The sequence below is a fragment of the Lepisosteus platostomus genome, chromosome 7 (assembly GCF_059453375.1).
Source record: "Lepisosteus platostomus isolate fLepPlt1 chromosome 7, fLepPlt1.hap1, whole genome shotgun sequence".
Lineage (NCBI taxonomy): Eukaryota > Metazoa > Chordata > Actinopteri > Semionotiformes > Lepisosteidae > Lepisosteus > Lepisosteus platostomus.
The window spans coordinates 2,314,945-2,331,678 of record NC_142617.1 but is presented as its reverse complement, the minus strand read 5'-3'; the positions used below and the strand labels follow the sequence as shown (position 1 = coordinate 2,331,678).

At 36.0% G+C, this 16,734-nt stretch overlaps 2 protein-coding genes across 2 annotated transcripts; both read right to left on the bottom strand.

Moving 5' to 3' along the window:
- Nucleotides 1-4,490: 4,490 nt before the first annotated feature.
- On the bottom strand, nt 4,491-5,642 carry LOC148657845 (olfactory receptor 51E1-like). The gene has a single exon (XM_088641884.1). It carries the CDS (start codon nt 5,640-5,642, stop codon nt 4,653-4,655), a length of 990 nt encoding a protein of 329 aa, XP_088498010.1. The 3' UTR covers nt 4,491-4,652.
- Nucleotides 5,643-10,926: 5,284 nt separating this feature from the next.
- Nucleotides 10,927-11,916, bottom strand: LOC148657844 (olfactory receptor 51E1-like). Its single transcript, XM_088638290.1, has one exon. It carries the CDS (start codon nt 11,914-11,916, stop codon nt 10,927-10,929), a length of 990 nt encoding a protein of 329 aa, XP_088494416.1.
- Between the last annotated feature and the right edge of the window lie 4,818 nt (nt 11,917-16,734).

The window sequence follows — 16,734 nt, the reverse complement described above, 5'->3', positions numbered from 1 at the left end:
ATATTTGAACATCTTCTGCACTGTTGTTTTCCTTGTGGAAATCACTTAATTGCTGAAGACCTTAAGTCTTTGTCCTTATCTTGTTAATGAAAACAGAAAGACAAAACAAAATAACTCAGTGTAACAGTGAGAAGTGTAAACTGGACAGAGAATACACCATAGGGATCTTCTGTGCACTTCAATTCCTTTGATATTGAGCTCATTTGTAAAGATTAAAATGTCACGTGCATGTATGTCCTTAGCAGTTTTATTGATAAAATAATATTACACTTATGAAACATAATCAAACCACATCAATTATACTGTTTAAAACACACACCAGAATTGAACTTAGTGAAGTACTGGATATTAGTTCTATGATTTTGCTACCATACAACTCTCCTTCAGGACAGGGGCACTTTCTCTGAATGGACTTTTATGTTCTTCCAGTGTTCCTGTGTGTTTTACCAGGTGCTCCAGTTTTCAACCGTATTCCAAAAATCATGCCAATAATTTTTGATTGGCTACTTCATACTGTTTCTTGTTCTCTGGCATAGTGATAGTCAGAATTTCCCAACAGACTCTGGGCTACTGCAATGTTCACTGGGAATAGAGGCTTTCTGATAGTGAAAGCTTGGTGTATACTTTTGACTTGATCGGGGCAGACATGTTGACCTAGAGCTGAAAACCGTAACATTCAAAACAACAGGGTTGCTATTTAAATCTGACTACACTAGGTTTTATTCAAACAAGCTAAGGGCCTGTATGTCTTCAAACACCTGACCTGTTGCTATAATAAAGTTATAAGAAATTTTGAGGATATTATAGGTACGCTGAATTAGAAAAGCTAACAGAGCAAGGAACAAGCAAGTATTTCTATTGGGCTGAAAAGGTTTAGTTTAATAAATATTTCAAGATAATTACAAAATAGTTAAAGTAAAATACAACAGAAGGAAAATGACAAAATAGAACTATTTAATCCATGTGGATTTCTTATTGGTGGATTTACATTAATTTGTGAACAAGTTGACATGGCCACTAACTGCATTTTTTTGCAATTCATATTTTGCAGATATTTGACAATTTATTTGTCAAACATGTAATTGCCAGTAGATCCTGTGTAGATCAATTCTATAGTTCAGACATCCTATGTAATCAAGGAAGCATCGGGAATTCTCTGTAGCATCAGGGCTTATTCAAGTACAGGAATTAAGTTTGCTGCTCCCTTGCCAGTCCCTCTCTCCTTCATCTCACTGGTGCTTGATACAGAGAGGCCATTCCATTTGGTTCACAATTAAGGTGTTTTTCTAGCTGATAGAGTGTCCTGATAAGGAACAACTCCCAAAGCTGAGACACATCAGCCACCCTAATGAATGGTCATCTCTGGCGCCTTACTGTCTGAGATTCCAAGGGAGAGTCTTATTCAAAGTTGTTTACAACTCTAAGGTCAGAGGGCATTGTTACTCATCATCAGCCAATCAGGAAATGGTAGGGTAGTTTAACCCCACGTGGGTCTCGAATGCCCATGAAACTTTCAACCAATGAACAGCCGTAGTTCCACCAGGTAAAACAGGCAGCAAAGAGCGCCTCCGCGCACCTCCTGGACATTCTCAACTCAGCTCCTCCTGGACATCCTCAGACTCAGCTCGGACAATCACATAACGGCCAGTGTGTCAAAGTGCAGGACTTTCCTTTGTTCTAAGAGTCGAGAATGGAGGTTGCCAGCACGTAACCAAAGGATCCATCTGAGGTTAGCATCAGCAGCAAGCCTCGTGAACCCACCGCGAAAGCTCACCTGATCACCAAGTGAACTACGGTCGGAGCTGTGGACAGCAGAATCTAAGTATTCAGAACTAGCGCTAAATCAGGAACGAACCGGTCTTCGTTCTGTCTAAACAACGTGACTTGCTTGGACCCGCAATTACTTTTCTCCTGTGCACAACTCTGTTAGTAAGCCAGAACTAACTAGTCAGTCTTCAGAGAGCCCACTGCTAGAGCATCGCAGCAGGAATCTCTCCCATTTCTCGCAAGCCGCAACAGCACTGCCTGGCACCGAGCCAGAGAGCGCCGATTGGACACAGCAACAAGCCTGCCACTGCTTCTTTGTGTCTGCAGGAGATCTGAATCCACACAGATTGGATGGGTATTCAACATTCTGCATTACAGCTCGAGAATTCAATTGTTACCTCAACCTGAGTTGATATCAATTTAATTCCTATGAGTGATGAAAAGTACTTGCTTTTGAGTATCTAGTGTAGAAGTTGTAACCAAGTTCATTTACGAAGTTCATTTACGATATACTGAATATATGTCCCTCTTGGTTTGTAACTCTTCGTGATTGAGTATATACCTTTTGTACTCTGCTAACCCTCACTATAAGATCTGTTATGTTTATATGCACATTTTATGCATTAATAAATGTATTCTCGTGTAATAGTATCCGTGTGTGTGCGTTGTTTGAGTTATCCTGCAAGGTTGATTCTAATAGCCATCAAAGAATCATTTTGTGACTTAATGCTACAATTAATAATTGTCCCAGTCAGCACAAAACCCCTACATTTATTGGTGCCCCGTGAGAGGATGCCTACATCTCCATCTCATTTCCAGAGTCAAAATAGTTTAAAAATAGCTATATTTCTGTCTATGCCAAAAGAAGAGGTGCAGGATATGAAAAATCAAGGGATCATGTTGACATACTTCTGAATTTTATCCAAAGCTGTTAGTCTCTGTTTTGCTGGACATATTATGTGCAGTCATTGTAAAGGGTTCTATTGAGGATTTTAATATTGCTGCTCAATCCCCATTAATGCAAAAACATACGGGTTCCTCTCTTTGTATGAGCTACCATCCAATTTCATTAATTTACACAAATGCCAAACTATTAGCTTTGATTATTTCAAGCTAAGTGAAGTTTAATGTACAAGACATTGTGTATGTTGTAACACAAATAAGTTCTGGATCCCGAGATGAAGTTAAACAGATGAGTTTTATTGCATGCAATGAACAATAAAACCGAAGTATTGTTCAAAGTGCTGGTACAAAACTTCCAGTTTATATAGCCCTTTTCTGCTGCTTCTGACGTAGCTCATTATTATGGTAATGAGGGGAGGTCACGGTGTTCGGACAGTTCACAGACTTTGGCCAAATGGTCAGTGTTGGGTTTCCTTCCTTGAGAAGGGGGGCATCTGGAATCCTTATCAGTTATCCCCCTTTCCTGCCATAACTCTAAACCTGGAATGTCTGGTGTCACAAGAAGTCCAGTCCTTGTGCAGAAAGGAATCAGTTAACCCCTTCTACACATCATACATCTTTCTTCATGTAGAATAGTTTACAATTCAGTTATTACACAATAAATATGTTCTTTCTCTGGTAGATAAGCCTCTTTGTATGTAGCAGTTTAATTGTAGCTTATACAGTAAGTGGCACAGCTGCTTGGCTGTCATTACAGAGGATAGGGGAAGCATACAGTGTTCTTGTTTTGCTACCTCTAGCTCTTGTGCCACATTAAAAAAAAGGTGCTGTGTTCTCTCTTTGCACTGTTTTTATTGCTGCCTTTCCCTTCGTACCTAAAAGAATTAGGTGTCAAATAACATTAATACCCTGTAATTTAATATCTTCACAACCGGACATTTGTTATAGTAAATAGTTATCGATAATTCGTGAAAGTCAGTGAATGAGGGGCGCAGGTTTGTAGAGCTTTAGATCGAGTTTCCTTTAAAGCCTTCAGACTCACTGCCAGGGTCCTGATGTAAGAGTAGGAAACAACATGTAATAATTCAATGATGCAACCATTATGCAATCATAACCATTTGTTATGATTGGACAGTAGTATAGGCTTGATTCTAGATGTAATTATTTCATTGTATTAATCAAATCAAATCAAAGTTTATTTATCAAATGCACAACAATACAGCGTGAAGCAGTAGTTGCAGGCAATGAAATGTCTTTTCTGCGAGCTCACAAAAATCAAAAGAATCACAAAAATCACAAGAACACAAAAATCACAAAAATCACAAAATTAAGGTTTCATCACAAAATTAATGTTACATACATTGTAAAGACATTGTAAATGCATTTTACAATTTGCTTCTTTGGTTATTGAACCAATATGCTTGGGGAATATTTGATATTTTATCTTGGATATTGTATGAGTTGTAATCAGAGGTTAAACGAGGACATTGAATCATAAATAACACTTAAACAAAAGGATGGTCAATGATCATGTTTTAAATACAGTAAACATTAAAAAGTTAACGTTCATTACTTGTCAAAAAAGAGATCCAAACATGCATCGTCACAAAATCATTGAAAATTTCCCTTCAGGACAAAAACACTTACCACTGATAGAAAATAACCACTTGGAACATAATCCATTTGTATTAAATCATAATTTACTGCACATAGCACACAAATGCAGGCATACAGGCTGAGCAAAAAAATTCCAAAATTTTTCAGCATGCCAAATTTAGCTTTTCATTGGCCAAGATTATCAAAAAGTGACTATTGTGGTGTGTTACATGTTAGTGAAATGGTGACTTCTTTTAAACTGTTTAAAGGAGGTCATTGCCCTTGACCTCAATTTTGGAGGTGGGGGTGGATATTTATACTACTTTATAAGAAGAGCAGAATTTCCTGTATAAAGTCATAATGACATTTATTATTTACTAAGTCATTTACTTAGTATCAGACAGACTCATTATTTTCTGTTCCCTTTCCGTAACTCCTGCAAGAGAGTTAATTTTAATGCTGTGGAACATTTTTATTATCCTCTTTCTTACCTCCTGCAGTTTGATCCCATATATGATGGGATTTAGAAGAGGAGGAAGCAAGAGAAAATCAATGGAAATAATAACACGAACAATATTAGGAATTTTACTCAAGTCAAAACGCTGATAAACAAATTCAAAGGAGGTTATAAGGGTGTAGTTCATGAAGGTCAACAGATGAGGGGTACAGGTCTGCAGAGCTTTAGCTTGAGCTTCTTTTGTAGCTTTCTTGCACACTAGAAGGATTCTGAGGTATGAGTATGAAACCAGAAGAAATGATGACCCAGTAAAAACTGTTGTAACAAACAAACCATAGCCACTGTTCACAGACACATCCACACATGAATGTCTGACAACTGACCAGTTGTCACAATAAACCTTGTGTATGACTGACCCACACAGTGGGAGCCTAATAGTTAAAGATATAAGTACAGAGAAAATGCAAAGGGACCACATATATATAAACAGTAAAAGCTGAGTCACCTTTGAAGGAGTCATGATGCTGTTATATCTCAGTGGATGACATATAGACACATATCGGTCATACGCCATCAGGGCCAAAATTAAATATTCGAATCCTACATAGAAGTGAATGCAAAATATTTGAATGTAACAAGCAATCCTAGATATGGATGGGGTGTCTGACAGAATATTAGCCATGCATTTAGGATAAAAAGCACAGCTACCGTATAGCCCATTCAGAGACAAGCTACAAATATATATATACATGGGTTCATGGAGTTTCCTTTCCCTGATGATTACTGTTATCAGAATGACATTTGCAAAGAGTATTGAAAGAAAGGCCAATAGAGTAGCTGTGAAATACAAATATCTAATACTCCCACTGTTGTCATATGCTGTCAGGAAGAATACTGTCACATAGGAAGTGTTTTGCATTGTAATTGTCCTCTGCTTCAGCATAAGGTACCTAGAATCAGAAAAGTGTGAAAACAGAGACCCCATCTTGGTATCAATTTTTTCTTACAAATCAATCATCTCACCATTTTCAGCTTTATCAATTTCCTTATCGTTTTGATAAAATGTATACTTTGATCTATTTTCAAGCATACAAAAATCATATATTTTTAATAATTTTATGCATGTCATTAGCCTTGCATTATTATTAAAGAGAAAAAAGATTATTAAATTCCCTATAACTATTATTAGATTTTATGTCAAATTATCAAAATCCCTACAATTTCTAGTAAACCATAAGTTTTTGGCCATATCAGATTCTTCAGTAGAATGTCATTCTATTTTTGATCTTTAATGTCTAGACACACTGGATAAATCACACCATTAACTTGTATTCATCTATACAGTCCTATTAAACTATGCACCTTGAACAACAGATTTTATGTATACATACAGTTTTAGTATTAATTATGCTGCTTTCTAGGCAATGGGTTAGACATACTGTATGAAGTATTTATTTATGTACACCAAAATATTCCTTATTATTATGAACTAAGAAAGATTAAGACAATATGATTAATAACTATAAGACTGAACTGTGTTGCACATACTGTTTGAAGTTTGTACTTAAGTAAACCATACTGTACACATTGTATAATAATAGTGGCAGAAGTAGTTAAATAATGTATCTAATAAATATAACAAGTCTTTATCGTTTGAGATAGTGAGTCACATTTAACATTATTAATCACATACCTTAAAAATCTTCTCATGAGCTGGGGCTCACAGTGGACCTGCAGTGTTAACAAGCAGCACTTTCTTCCCTGTTTTATACTGGATTCTCCTGCTTGGGGAATATTTGAACATCTTCTGTGCTGTTGTTTTCCTTGTGGAAATCACTTAATTGCTGAAGACCTAATGACTTTGTCCTTATCTTGTTAATGAAAACAGAAAGACAAAACAAATTAACTCAGTGTAACAGTGAGAAGTGTAAACTGGACAGAGAATACACCATAGGGATCTTCTGTGCACTTCAATTCCTTTGATATTGCGCTCATTTGTAAAGATTAAAAAGTCATGTGCATATGTCATATGTCCTTAGCGGTTTTATTGATAAAATAATATTACACTTATGAAACATCATCAAACAACATCAATTATACTATTTAACCAGAATTGAACTTAGTGAAGTACTGGATATTAGTTCTATGATCTTCAGGACAGGGGCACTTTCTCTGCATGGACTTTTATGTTCTTCCAGTGTTCCTGTGTGTTTTACCAGGTGCTCCAGTTTTCACCCATATTCCAAAAATCATGCCAATAATATTTGATTGGCTGCTTCATACTGTTGTTTGTTCTCTGGCATTGTGATAGTCAGAATTTCCCAACAGACTCTGGGCTACTGCAACGTTCACCGGGAATAGAGGCTTTCTGATATTGAAAGCATGGTGTATACTTTTGACTTGTTCGGGGCATACATGTTGACCTAGAGCTGAAAACCGTAACATTCAAAACAACAGGGTTGCTATTTAGATCTGTCTACTCTAGGTTTTATTCAATCAAGCTAAGTGCCTGTATGTCTTCAAAAACCTGACCTGTTGCTATAATAAAGTTATAAGACGTTTTGAGGATATTACAGGTATGCTGAATTAAAAAAGCTAACAGAGCAAGGAACAAGCAAGTGCTTCCATTGAGTTGATTTGTTCCTTAACACACTTCCATTTTCTCAAGGTTTCGTTTAATAAATATTTCAAGATAATTACAAAATAGTTAAAAACTACAGAAGGAAAATGACAAAATAGAACTATTTAATCCATGTGGATTTCTTATTGATGGATTTACATTAACTTGTGAACAAGTTGACATGGCCATTAACTGCATTTCTTCGCAATTCATACAGTATTTTGCAGATATATGACAATTCATTTGTCAAACATGTAATTGCCAGTAGATCCTGTGCAGATCAATTCTATAGTTCAGACATCCAATGTATTCAAGGAAGTGTCGGGAATTCTCCATCTCATTTCCAGAGTCAAAATAGTTAAAAATAGCTATATTTCTGTCTGAGCTAAAAGAAGAGGTGCAGGATATGAAAAATCAAGAGATCATGTTAACATCCTTCTGAATTTTATCCAAAGCTGTTAGTCTCTGTTTTGCTGGACATATTACGTGCAGTCATGTAAAGGGTTCTATTGAAGATTTTAATATTGCTGCTGAATCCCCATTACTGCAAGAACATAAGGGTTCCTCTCTTTGAATGAGCTACCATCCAATTTCACTAATTTATACAAATACCAAACTATTAGCTTTGATTATTTCAAGCTAAGTGAAGTTTGTACATAGGTCTGCATTAGTTCTCCATAATCAGAAGTGTTTTATGGGTTGTCTGGCTTGTGATAATGTTTAGCAATGAAGGCTCAACTACTGAAATAGTCTCCCCATGTAACCTTATGCAATTAATAAGAAGACTTTTGATCCTTGTCTGGATTTTTTATATTATGGATTATATATGTGTGGAATTAGGTTTCATTACTCTAAAATCTCTAAGGATTCAGATTACACTGCAAATTCTATTGTCTTCTATAAACTCTCACAATCTGCACTATGTCTTCTCTTCAATAAGGCTTAGAGCAAATTCCTTAATCTAAACTTTTAACTTTTTATTATTGTGGCATAATGTACAAAACATTATATAGAATAGTGTAAAATTCAGTTAATACACAATACATATGTTCCTTCTCTGGTAGATGAGCCTCTTGTATGTAGCAGTTTAATTGTAGCTTATACAGTAAGTGGCACAGCTGCTTGGCTGTCATTACAGAAGAAACAATCAGAGGACTAGGGGAAGCATACAGTATGTTCTTGTTTTGCTACCTCTAGCTCTTGTGCCACATTAAAAATAAAGCTGCTGTGTTATCTCTTTGCACTGTTTTTATTGCTGCCTTTCCCTTCGTACCTAAAAGAATTAGGTGTCAAATAACATTAATACCCTGTAATTTAATATCTTCACAACTGGACATTTGTTATAGTAAATAGTTATCGATAATTCGTGAAAGTCAGTGAATGAGGGGCGCTGGTTTTTAAAGCTTTAGATCGAGTTTCCTTTAAAGCCTTCAGACTCACTGCCAGGGTCCTGATGTAAGAGTAGGAAACGACATGTAATAATTCAATGATGCAACCATAAGACAGCAATGTAAGTAGTACAGTAGTTGCTTTTATTGGACAGTAGTATAGGCTTGATTCCAGATGTAAATATTGCACTGTAATAAATGTCTTTTACAAGTTGATCCTTTGCTTATTGTTTTATCTTGGATATTGTATGAGTTGTAATCAGAGGTTAAATGTGCACATTGAATCATAAATAACACTTAAACAAAAGGATGGTCAATGATCATGTTTTAAATACAGTTAACATTAAAAAGTTTACTTTCATTACTTGTCAAAAACAAATATCCAAAAAAAAAGAGATCCAAACTTGCATAGTCACAAAATCATTAAAAATTGCATTTCAGGACAAAAACACTTACCATTGATAGAAAATAACCACTAGGAACATAATCCATTTGTATTAAATCATAATTTACTGCTCATAACATACAAATGCAGCCATTCAGGGTGTGCATAAAATTCCTGTCCACAGCATGTTCACTGTGCCATATCACTGTATTTTTCAGCATGACCATCCAGCCCTTACTTCTAAGGAGGAAGCTGGAGGAGATGCAAGTCGATGCCTCCATGACCTCGTGGATCACTGACTACCTGACGGGCAGACCACAGTCTGTGAGACTTCAGAACTGCGTGTCTGAACTGGTAGTGAGTAACACAGGGGCACCTCAAGGGACAGTTCTTTCTCCATTCCTCTTCACCCTCTATACTTCGGACTTTAAGTACAACTCAAAGTCATGCCACCTGCAAAAGTTCTCAGATGACTCTGCAATTGTGGGATGTATCAAGGGTGAGCAGGAGGAGGAGTACAGAGGACTGGTCAGCAGCTTTGTGGAGTGGTGTGGGGTGAACCACTTGGAACTGAATGTTACAAAGACAAAGGAACTGGTGGTAGATTTCAGGAGGAAAAAGGTCAAACCTACTCCTGTCTACATCCATGGGAGTGGCGTGGAGATGGTGGACTCGTACAAGTACCTGGGAGTGCACATCGACGATAGACTGGAATGGTCTAAGAACATCGAGGCCATCTATAAGAACGGACAGAGCCGACTTTACTTCTTGAGGAGGCTCAGGTCCTTCAATGTGTGTAGTAAGATGCTACACATGTTTTATCAGTCGGTGGTAGCGAGTGCCATTTTCTACGCAGTGGTGTGCTGGGGCTCTGGGATTAGAGCAGTAGATTCCAAAAGGCTGAACAAGCTCATCAGGAGAGCGAGCTCTGTCATTGGGTCTGACCTGGACCCCTTGGAGGTAGTGGCTGAGAGGAGAATGATGTCCAAACTGGAGGCCATCATGGACAACTTCTCCCATCCCCTCTATGACAGGCTTGCAGGAATGAAGAGCACGTTCAGCAATAGACTGATTCATCCACGGTGCGACAGGGAGCGCTACAGGAGGTCATTCTTGCCGTCTGCCATAAGACTGTACAACGCATCCACCTTGCGTCTTGGCAGAGGCAACAGCGACAGTGACCTGTTTCTGGACTAAACGCATATACACATATACTGCTACATCTGTTCTCTTTCTTTTTCTTTTTCTTTTTCCCGTTTAAAACCACTTTTGTGCAATATATGCCAGGGACCTGTGCAATACATTTATATTTATATTTATATCTATGGTTACATCTATATTTATATTCATACGTGTGATACGATTTTCTGTGTACTGTTCTGTTCTAGTTTCCTCTTGTGTGTCCGGACTGTGAGTAACTCTTGTATTGTATTGTATGTATTGTACTATTAGTATATAATTCGTTACACTGTGGCTGTGTTGTGTGTGTTAAGCTGCTGTTGCACTGCAATTTCCCTCACGGGATCAATAAAGTATCTATCTATCTATCTATCTATCTATCTATCTATCTATCTATCTATCTATCTATCTATCTATCTATCTATGACAAATTTAGCTTTTCATTGGCCAAGATGATGTGTTGTGGTGTGTTAGATGTAAGTGAAATGGTGGCTTCACTTAATCTGTTTAAAGGAGGTCATTGCCCTTGACCTCAATTCTGGAGGTGGGGGGTGGATATTTATACTACTTTATAAGAAGAGCAGAATTTCCTATAAAAAGTCATAACGACATTTACTATTTACTAAGTCATTTACTTAGTATAAGACAGACTCATTATTTTCTGCTCCCTTTCCATAACTCCTGCAAGAGAGTTAATTTTAATGCTGTGGAACATTTTTATTATCCTCTTTCTTACCTCCTGCAGTTTGATCCCATATATGATGGGATTTAAAAGAGGTGGAAGCAAGAGGAAATCAATGGAAATAATAACACGTACGACATGAGGAATATTACTCAAGTCAAACCGCTGATAAACAAATTCAAAGCAGGTAGCAAGGCTGTAGTTCAGGAAGGTCAACAGATGAGGGGTACAGGTCTGCAGAGCTTTAGCTTGAGCTTCTTTTGAAGCTTTCTTGCACACTAGAAGGATTCTGACATAAGAATAAAAAACTAGAAGGAATGATGGACCAACAACAACTGTTGTGACAAACAAACCATAGCCACTGTTCACAGACACATCCACACACGAATGTCTGACAACTGACCAGTTGTCACAATAAACCTTGTGTATGACTGACCCACACAGTGGGAGCCTAATAGTTAAAGATATAAGTGTAGAAAAAATGCAAAGGGACCACATACAAACAAACACAAAAATTTGTGTCACCTTTGGTGGAGTCATGATGCTGTTATATCTCAGTGGATGACATATGGACAGATAGCGGTCGTACGCCATTATGGACAAAATTAAATACTCAAATCCTGCATAGGAATGAACACAAAATATTTGAATGTAACAAGCAATCCGAGATATGGATGGAGTGTCTGACAGAAGGTTAGCCAAACATTTCGGATAAAAAGCACAGCCACCATACAATCCATTCACGGCTAGGCTACAAATAAATATATACATGGGTTCATGGAGTTTCCTTTCCCTGACAATTACTGTTATTAGAAGTACATTTCCAAAGATTATCAAAAGAAAAGCTAATAGAGTAGCTGAGAAATACAAATATCTAATATTTCCATTGTTGTCATATGCTGTAAATAAGAATATTGTAACATAGGATGTGTTTTGCATTGTAATTGCCGTCTGTCCGATTCTTCACAACACACCTAGAAATAACAAATATAAAAGTGTAAGAGCAAAGACTTCTCTTAGTAGCAATTACTTCTATCAAACCAATAGCCTTATTACTTTCTCCTTGTAATTTTTTAACACATATGTGCATTAAGCTAATTTAAAGTAGGTGCATACACATTTTTACTTAGATTTATCTGGTAACCGTTTATTATTCTTAAAGAGACAAAAGATCATTCTGTACAATTGTTAGCTTTTTCTGGTAATCTACAGTATATGCCTGTGTGACCGTCGCGGTTCTGCGCGGGCTAATTTCCTCACCACTCCACCCAGCGCAACAGAGAACCAGCCAGCTGAGCTAAAGGAGACCTCCCTCAGTCCAGGCGGCTGAGTTCCCTGCCATGTGCATTAAGGGCGCTGCAACCAGCTCCACTACACCTGGAATTTCTAGCAATGATAATAGAGAGCAGGTTTTATACATCAGTATCAAACTGTGAGTTTATAAAAACTTTTTTTTATAAACGTTTTTTAGAGAACAGAGATTTGTGATATTTAGTTCATAAAAACGAAAATTTCAACAACTTGTAGGTCCTAAAAAGACCACAGCTAGTCACACTTCACTTAACTGAATAAATTAATTTAGTAAATGAATAAAAACACACTTATATTCATACAAATGTATGAATTAAAAGTGATAAATGCTGGTGTATAGCACCCCCTGCTTGATCAGCCATTGAATATGTTTACAGCTAATTGTATGTTATCACTAGTATTACTGTTGAACTTTAATATAGTAGTACTAGTGTTACTTTAATATATGGTACTTTGAATAGAATTTCTTGTCAGTCATTTTATGCTGTGCACCCAGAACAGCAATTAATATCCTTGCTTTTATTATCAATAAGGAGCAATTTATGTAAAATATTAATAAAAACATTACATACACTGTAGGTGCAATTAATCATTACAATTGTATTGTATCTACACTAAATCCATATAACATATCCATAAAATGCTATTATATTCTAACACTATTAGTATCTTGCTCACTTACCGTAAAAAAATCTTCTCATGAGCTGTTGCTTACAGTGGACGTGCTGTAAAAACAAGCAGCACCTTCTTCCCTGTTTTATACTGTGCTCTCGTGCTTGGGGAATATTGTTCTCTAATGATATCCTAGTGGATATTAATTGCTGATGACCTTAAGACTTTGTTCTTTTCTTATTAATGAAAACAAAAACACATGACAAAGTAACGTAGTGTGACACAGAGAAGTGTAAACTGGACAGAGAATACAGCATAGGGATCTTCTGTGCACATTAATTCCTTTAGGATTGTGCACCTTTGTAAAGTATGAATATCCTGTGCAGGCATGGCTTTAACGGTTTTAAATCAAACAAATGCTCCGGTGTACCAATACTATTAATTCATAAGTGAATAGTAATGAGAATTTAGTAATGAGTAACTAAATTTAAAATGTGTCTTATTAATCCTGTATTTTTGCTTAATTGCTTAATTGTATTTACCAATGACCAAATCATCCTGAAAAATCATTAAGTCAACCTGTTAGTGGAGAGTATAATTAAAATATAAATGCCAGTACAATATAAAAAGGCTCCACATTTGTAAGGAGCTTGAGAGAAACGAATACATTTTAACGGGTTAAGATAAAGCAACTTCTCTGTGAGCGGTTTCCTCCTTTTTCAGGTTGAGCTACAGAAATCTTTTACATAAATTGAGCACTGATGTGATCAATCTCAGTTTCTAGAAAAGTTACTGATGTCTTATAGTTGTAATGTATTTTGGGGTGGTTTCTCAATTGTGTCCATTTTTCTCCATTTGTCCATTCAAATCCACATTAGTGGCTTTCTGAAAAAATCTGGTGTAGATTATTAATAGGTTTATTCCATGCTGAAAAAAAGAAGAAAGAAAACACAACGTTTCAGCCATGGAGCCTTCTCCAGGTGTGCGCTGCTGCCCACTTGAACATGTGTAGATAATGACTTGTTGAGGTCATACATATAGCATTGACTTAAGAGCTAAAAATCTTCATGTTCACAACAGCGGGGTGATCTGGTACATCTACATTTTCTTTGAACATGCCACATGCCTGTATGTCCTGTTGTCATAATAACATTTTGTGTGCAGAATAAGAAATTATCTAACATAGCAGGGAAAAATCCAATGTTTCCACATGTCTGATTTGCAGAGTTAATTTAAACTAATTATAGAATAATTACAGTGATATACAACATTAATAAAATCATAAAATAATAATCCATGCAACGAGATTGTATGACAATAAAGCATTGAACTATTTGACCCACCTGGATTTCTTATTCATAGATCTATACTGTATGAAGTTGTGAAGATGATCAAGCCACAAACTGAGTTTCTTCAATAATGGAAGTTTTGTAGAAATTGTCATTAATTTGGGAAATGTGGAATTTCCAATAGATCATGTGAAGATAATCTCCATATTTTGTATTTATTGACGGTAAAACGCTACAATTCAGACAATGTGATCAAGGATGTGTGGGGGATTTCTCCATTTCATTAGAGACAAAAGAAGTTAAAAATAGCTATACTGTACTGTAGGTCTGTCTGAGCTAAAAGTGGTTCAAGATATGAAAACTCACAGGAATGGTAAATTGTCTGGAATTGTTGGCATTCCTATTGAATTTTAATTGAATATATTTGCTTCTGTTCTGCTAGACATAGTACATGCAGTCATTGAAGAGGGTTCTTAAATAGTCAGAAGGAGTTTAATATTAATGCTGAATCCCTATCATTGCACATACACAGTATAAGAGTTCCTCTCTTTGTGTGAGTTATCTATTTCACTAATTTACTCAGATGCCGAGCTATAAGTTTTGATTATATCATGTTGAGTGAAGCTTTGTATCTCTGCATTAGTTTTTCATAATAAGATGGGCCTTATGGGTAATCTGGCCTGTGATAATGTTTACCGCATCCTTGACAAATTCAACTATGGATATTGTCTCTCCCTATACCATCATGCCATTATTAAGAAGACTTTTGATCCTTGAAAGGTTTTCATGTTCTTGATTATATATGTGTTGAATTAGGTTACTTAACTATAGTGCTGGGCGATAATTCGATAACGTTAATTATCGCAATATAATTTTCCTCGATATAATTTTAACAAAAGTTCGATACATGTTCGATATATATGTTTATGCTTTGCGCATGATATGCGCATGTGCACAAAATACTGCGCGAGTGTGCATGCGTGTTGCAGACCGGGCAGCTAACGTGGTGTTGTTTACCCACACGGTGGTGGCTGACAGGACTGTAGTTAGAGTGAAGAAATGAGCGACACTGAAGCAAATGTAGTGCTGCCAACGACCAGCTCGAAGGACAATGACATCGTCGACAGAAAAGGTCATTCAGCTTCGGTAATTTGGAGATATTTTGGCTTTTTACGATCAGACATAAAACAGAGCACTTTAAACTTTGCAGTCTGTCTGAGCCATCTTCTATATGTATTTTATCACACTGCAGTATTTAATTTTTCTATTAAGATATTTATTTTGTACATTTTATTCATGCATATTTTGACAAAAACTTGAATACTCTCTACCTCAGATTTGTGTAATGTTTCTGTTGTTTGGCAAGTGTTTGTTGTGTTCTTAAAATAAAGAGTTGTTTAATTTACCAATTAACTGTCTGGTTTCTTCAACTTTCACTCAAGTGAAAAAATCTGCCTTTAAACTTGAAAGAAATAATGATTTGACATTTATCGTGATAATATTCGATATTGACTGAAATTAAAATTTTTATCGTGATAATGTTTTTGGCCTTATCGCCCAGCCCTACTCAACTATGGTTAAAATCTGTGTTTCTTAGAATTCAGATTACAAATACAAATTCTACCGTCCTCTACAAAATCTTACAACATATTACAACGTATACAGTACATTCTCAAAGGCTCTAAATCAATACCCTACACTGAAATATAAAATATATATATATTGTATTTATTTTGACCTTTTAGTTTTGAATAGATAAGACTATGATGGGACATAATTTAACTATTCCAAAACTCCAAGAGGCATTGGCAATGAAATACAAACCAAGGGTGCAAGCAGAAACTACAGAAATAGGCACATCTTACACTACAAGCAGGTTACAGTATTCAGTTATTGTTTTCTTATAAAATTGAATTAATCTCTACTGCATGTGACTCACCTGCCAAACTCTAGTTAAATAGTAAATTAATTTTACTAGATTACACTACACTTGGATAGTTGGAGTATAGGCGAACAATATTTAATAGAAATTTTTTAACTTTTGAAAATTACAGTTTTATGTCTGAGAAAAAAAGACACTGTGACATAAAACATGGTATTTTTACACTTCTTAAGTTTAAAAGACGTGAACATACAGTATGGACACTTTTTCACAGTTCTCTTGAAAATCAAGTTATTGCATTAAAAATGAATATGTCCGGTTTACACCTTGAGTTGTTATTTTTTCTCTTTCTTCTCTTTCATGCTTTTTAGATAGAGTGAGCTCTAATTATTCTAAGTTTGTGTATGGAAAAGGAAGCAACCGCATTTAATATTTTCAGTTTCCACCAAAATTTCATCTCTTCTTTTTTTTTCCTTTCAGATTTCTTTTTGGTCTTTAATTTTGAATTTCCAAATATTTGTTACAGTATACCTACCTGGTTTGAAATAAACTGTAGTGTGTTTTTCAACTCTAATGCAATGCAACTTGAATAACCAGACCACACACAAGGGGCAATGACGAAAAGGAAGGAGATTGCTCTGATACACCCATCTTTGAGCCACT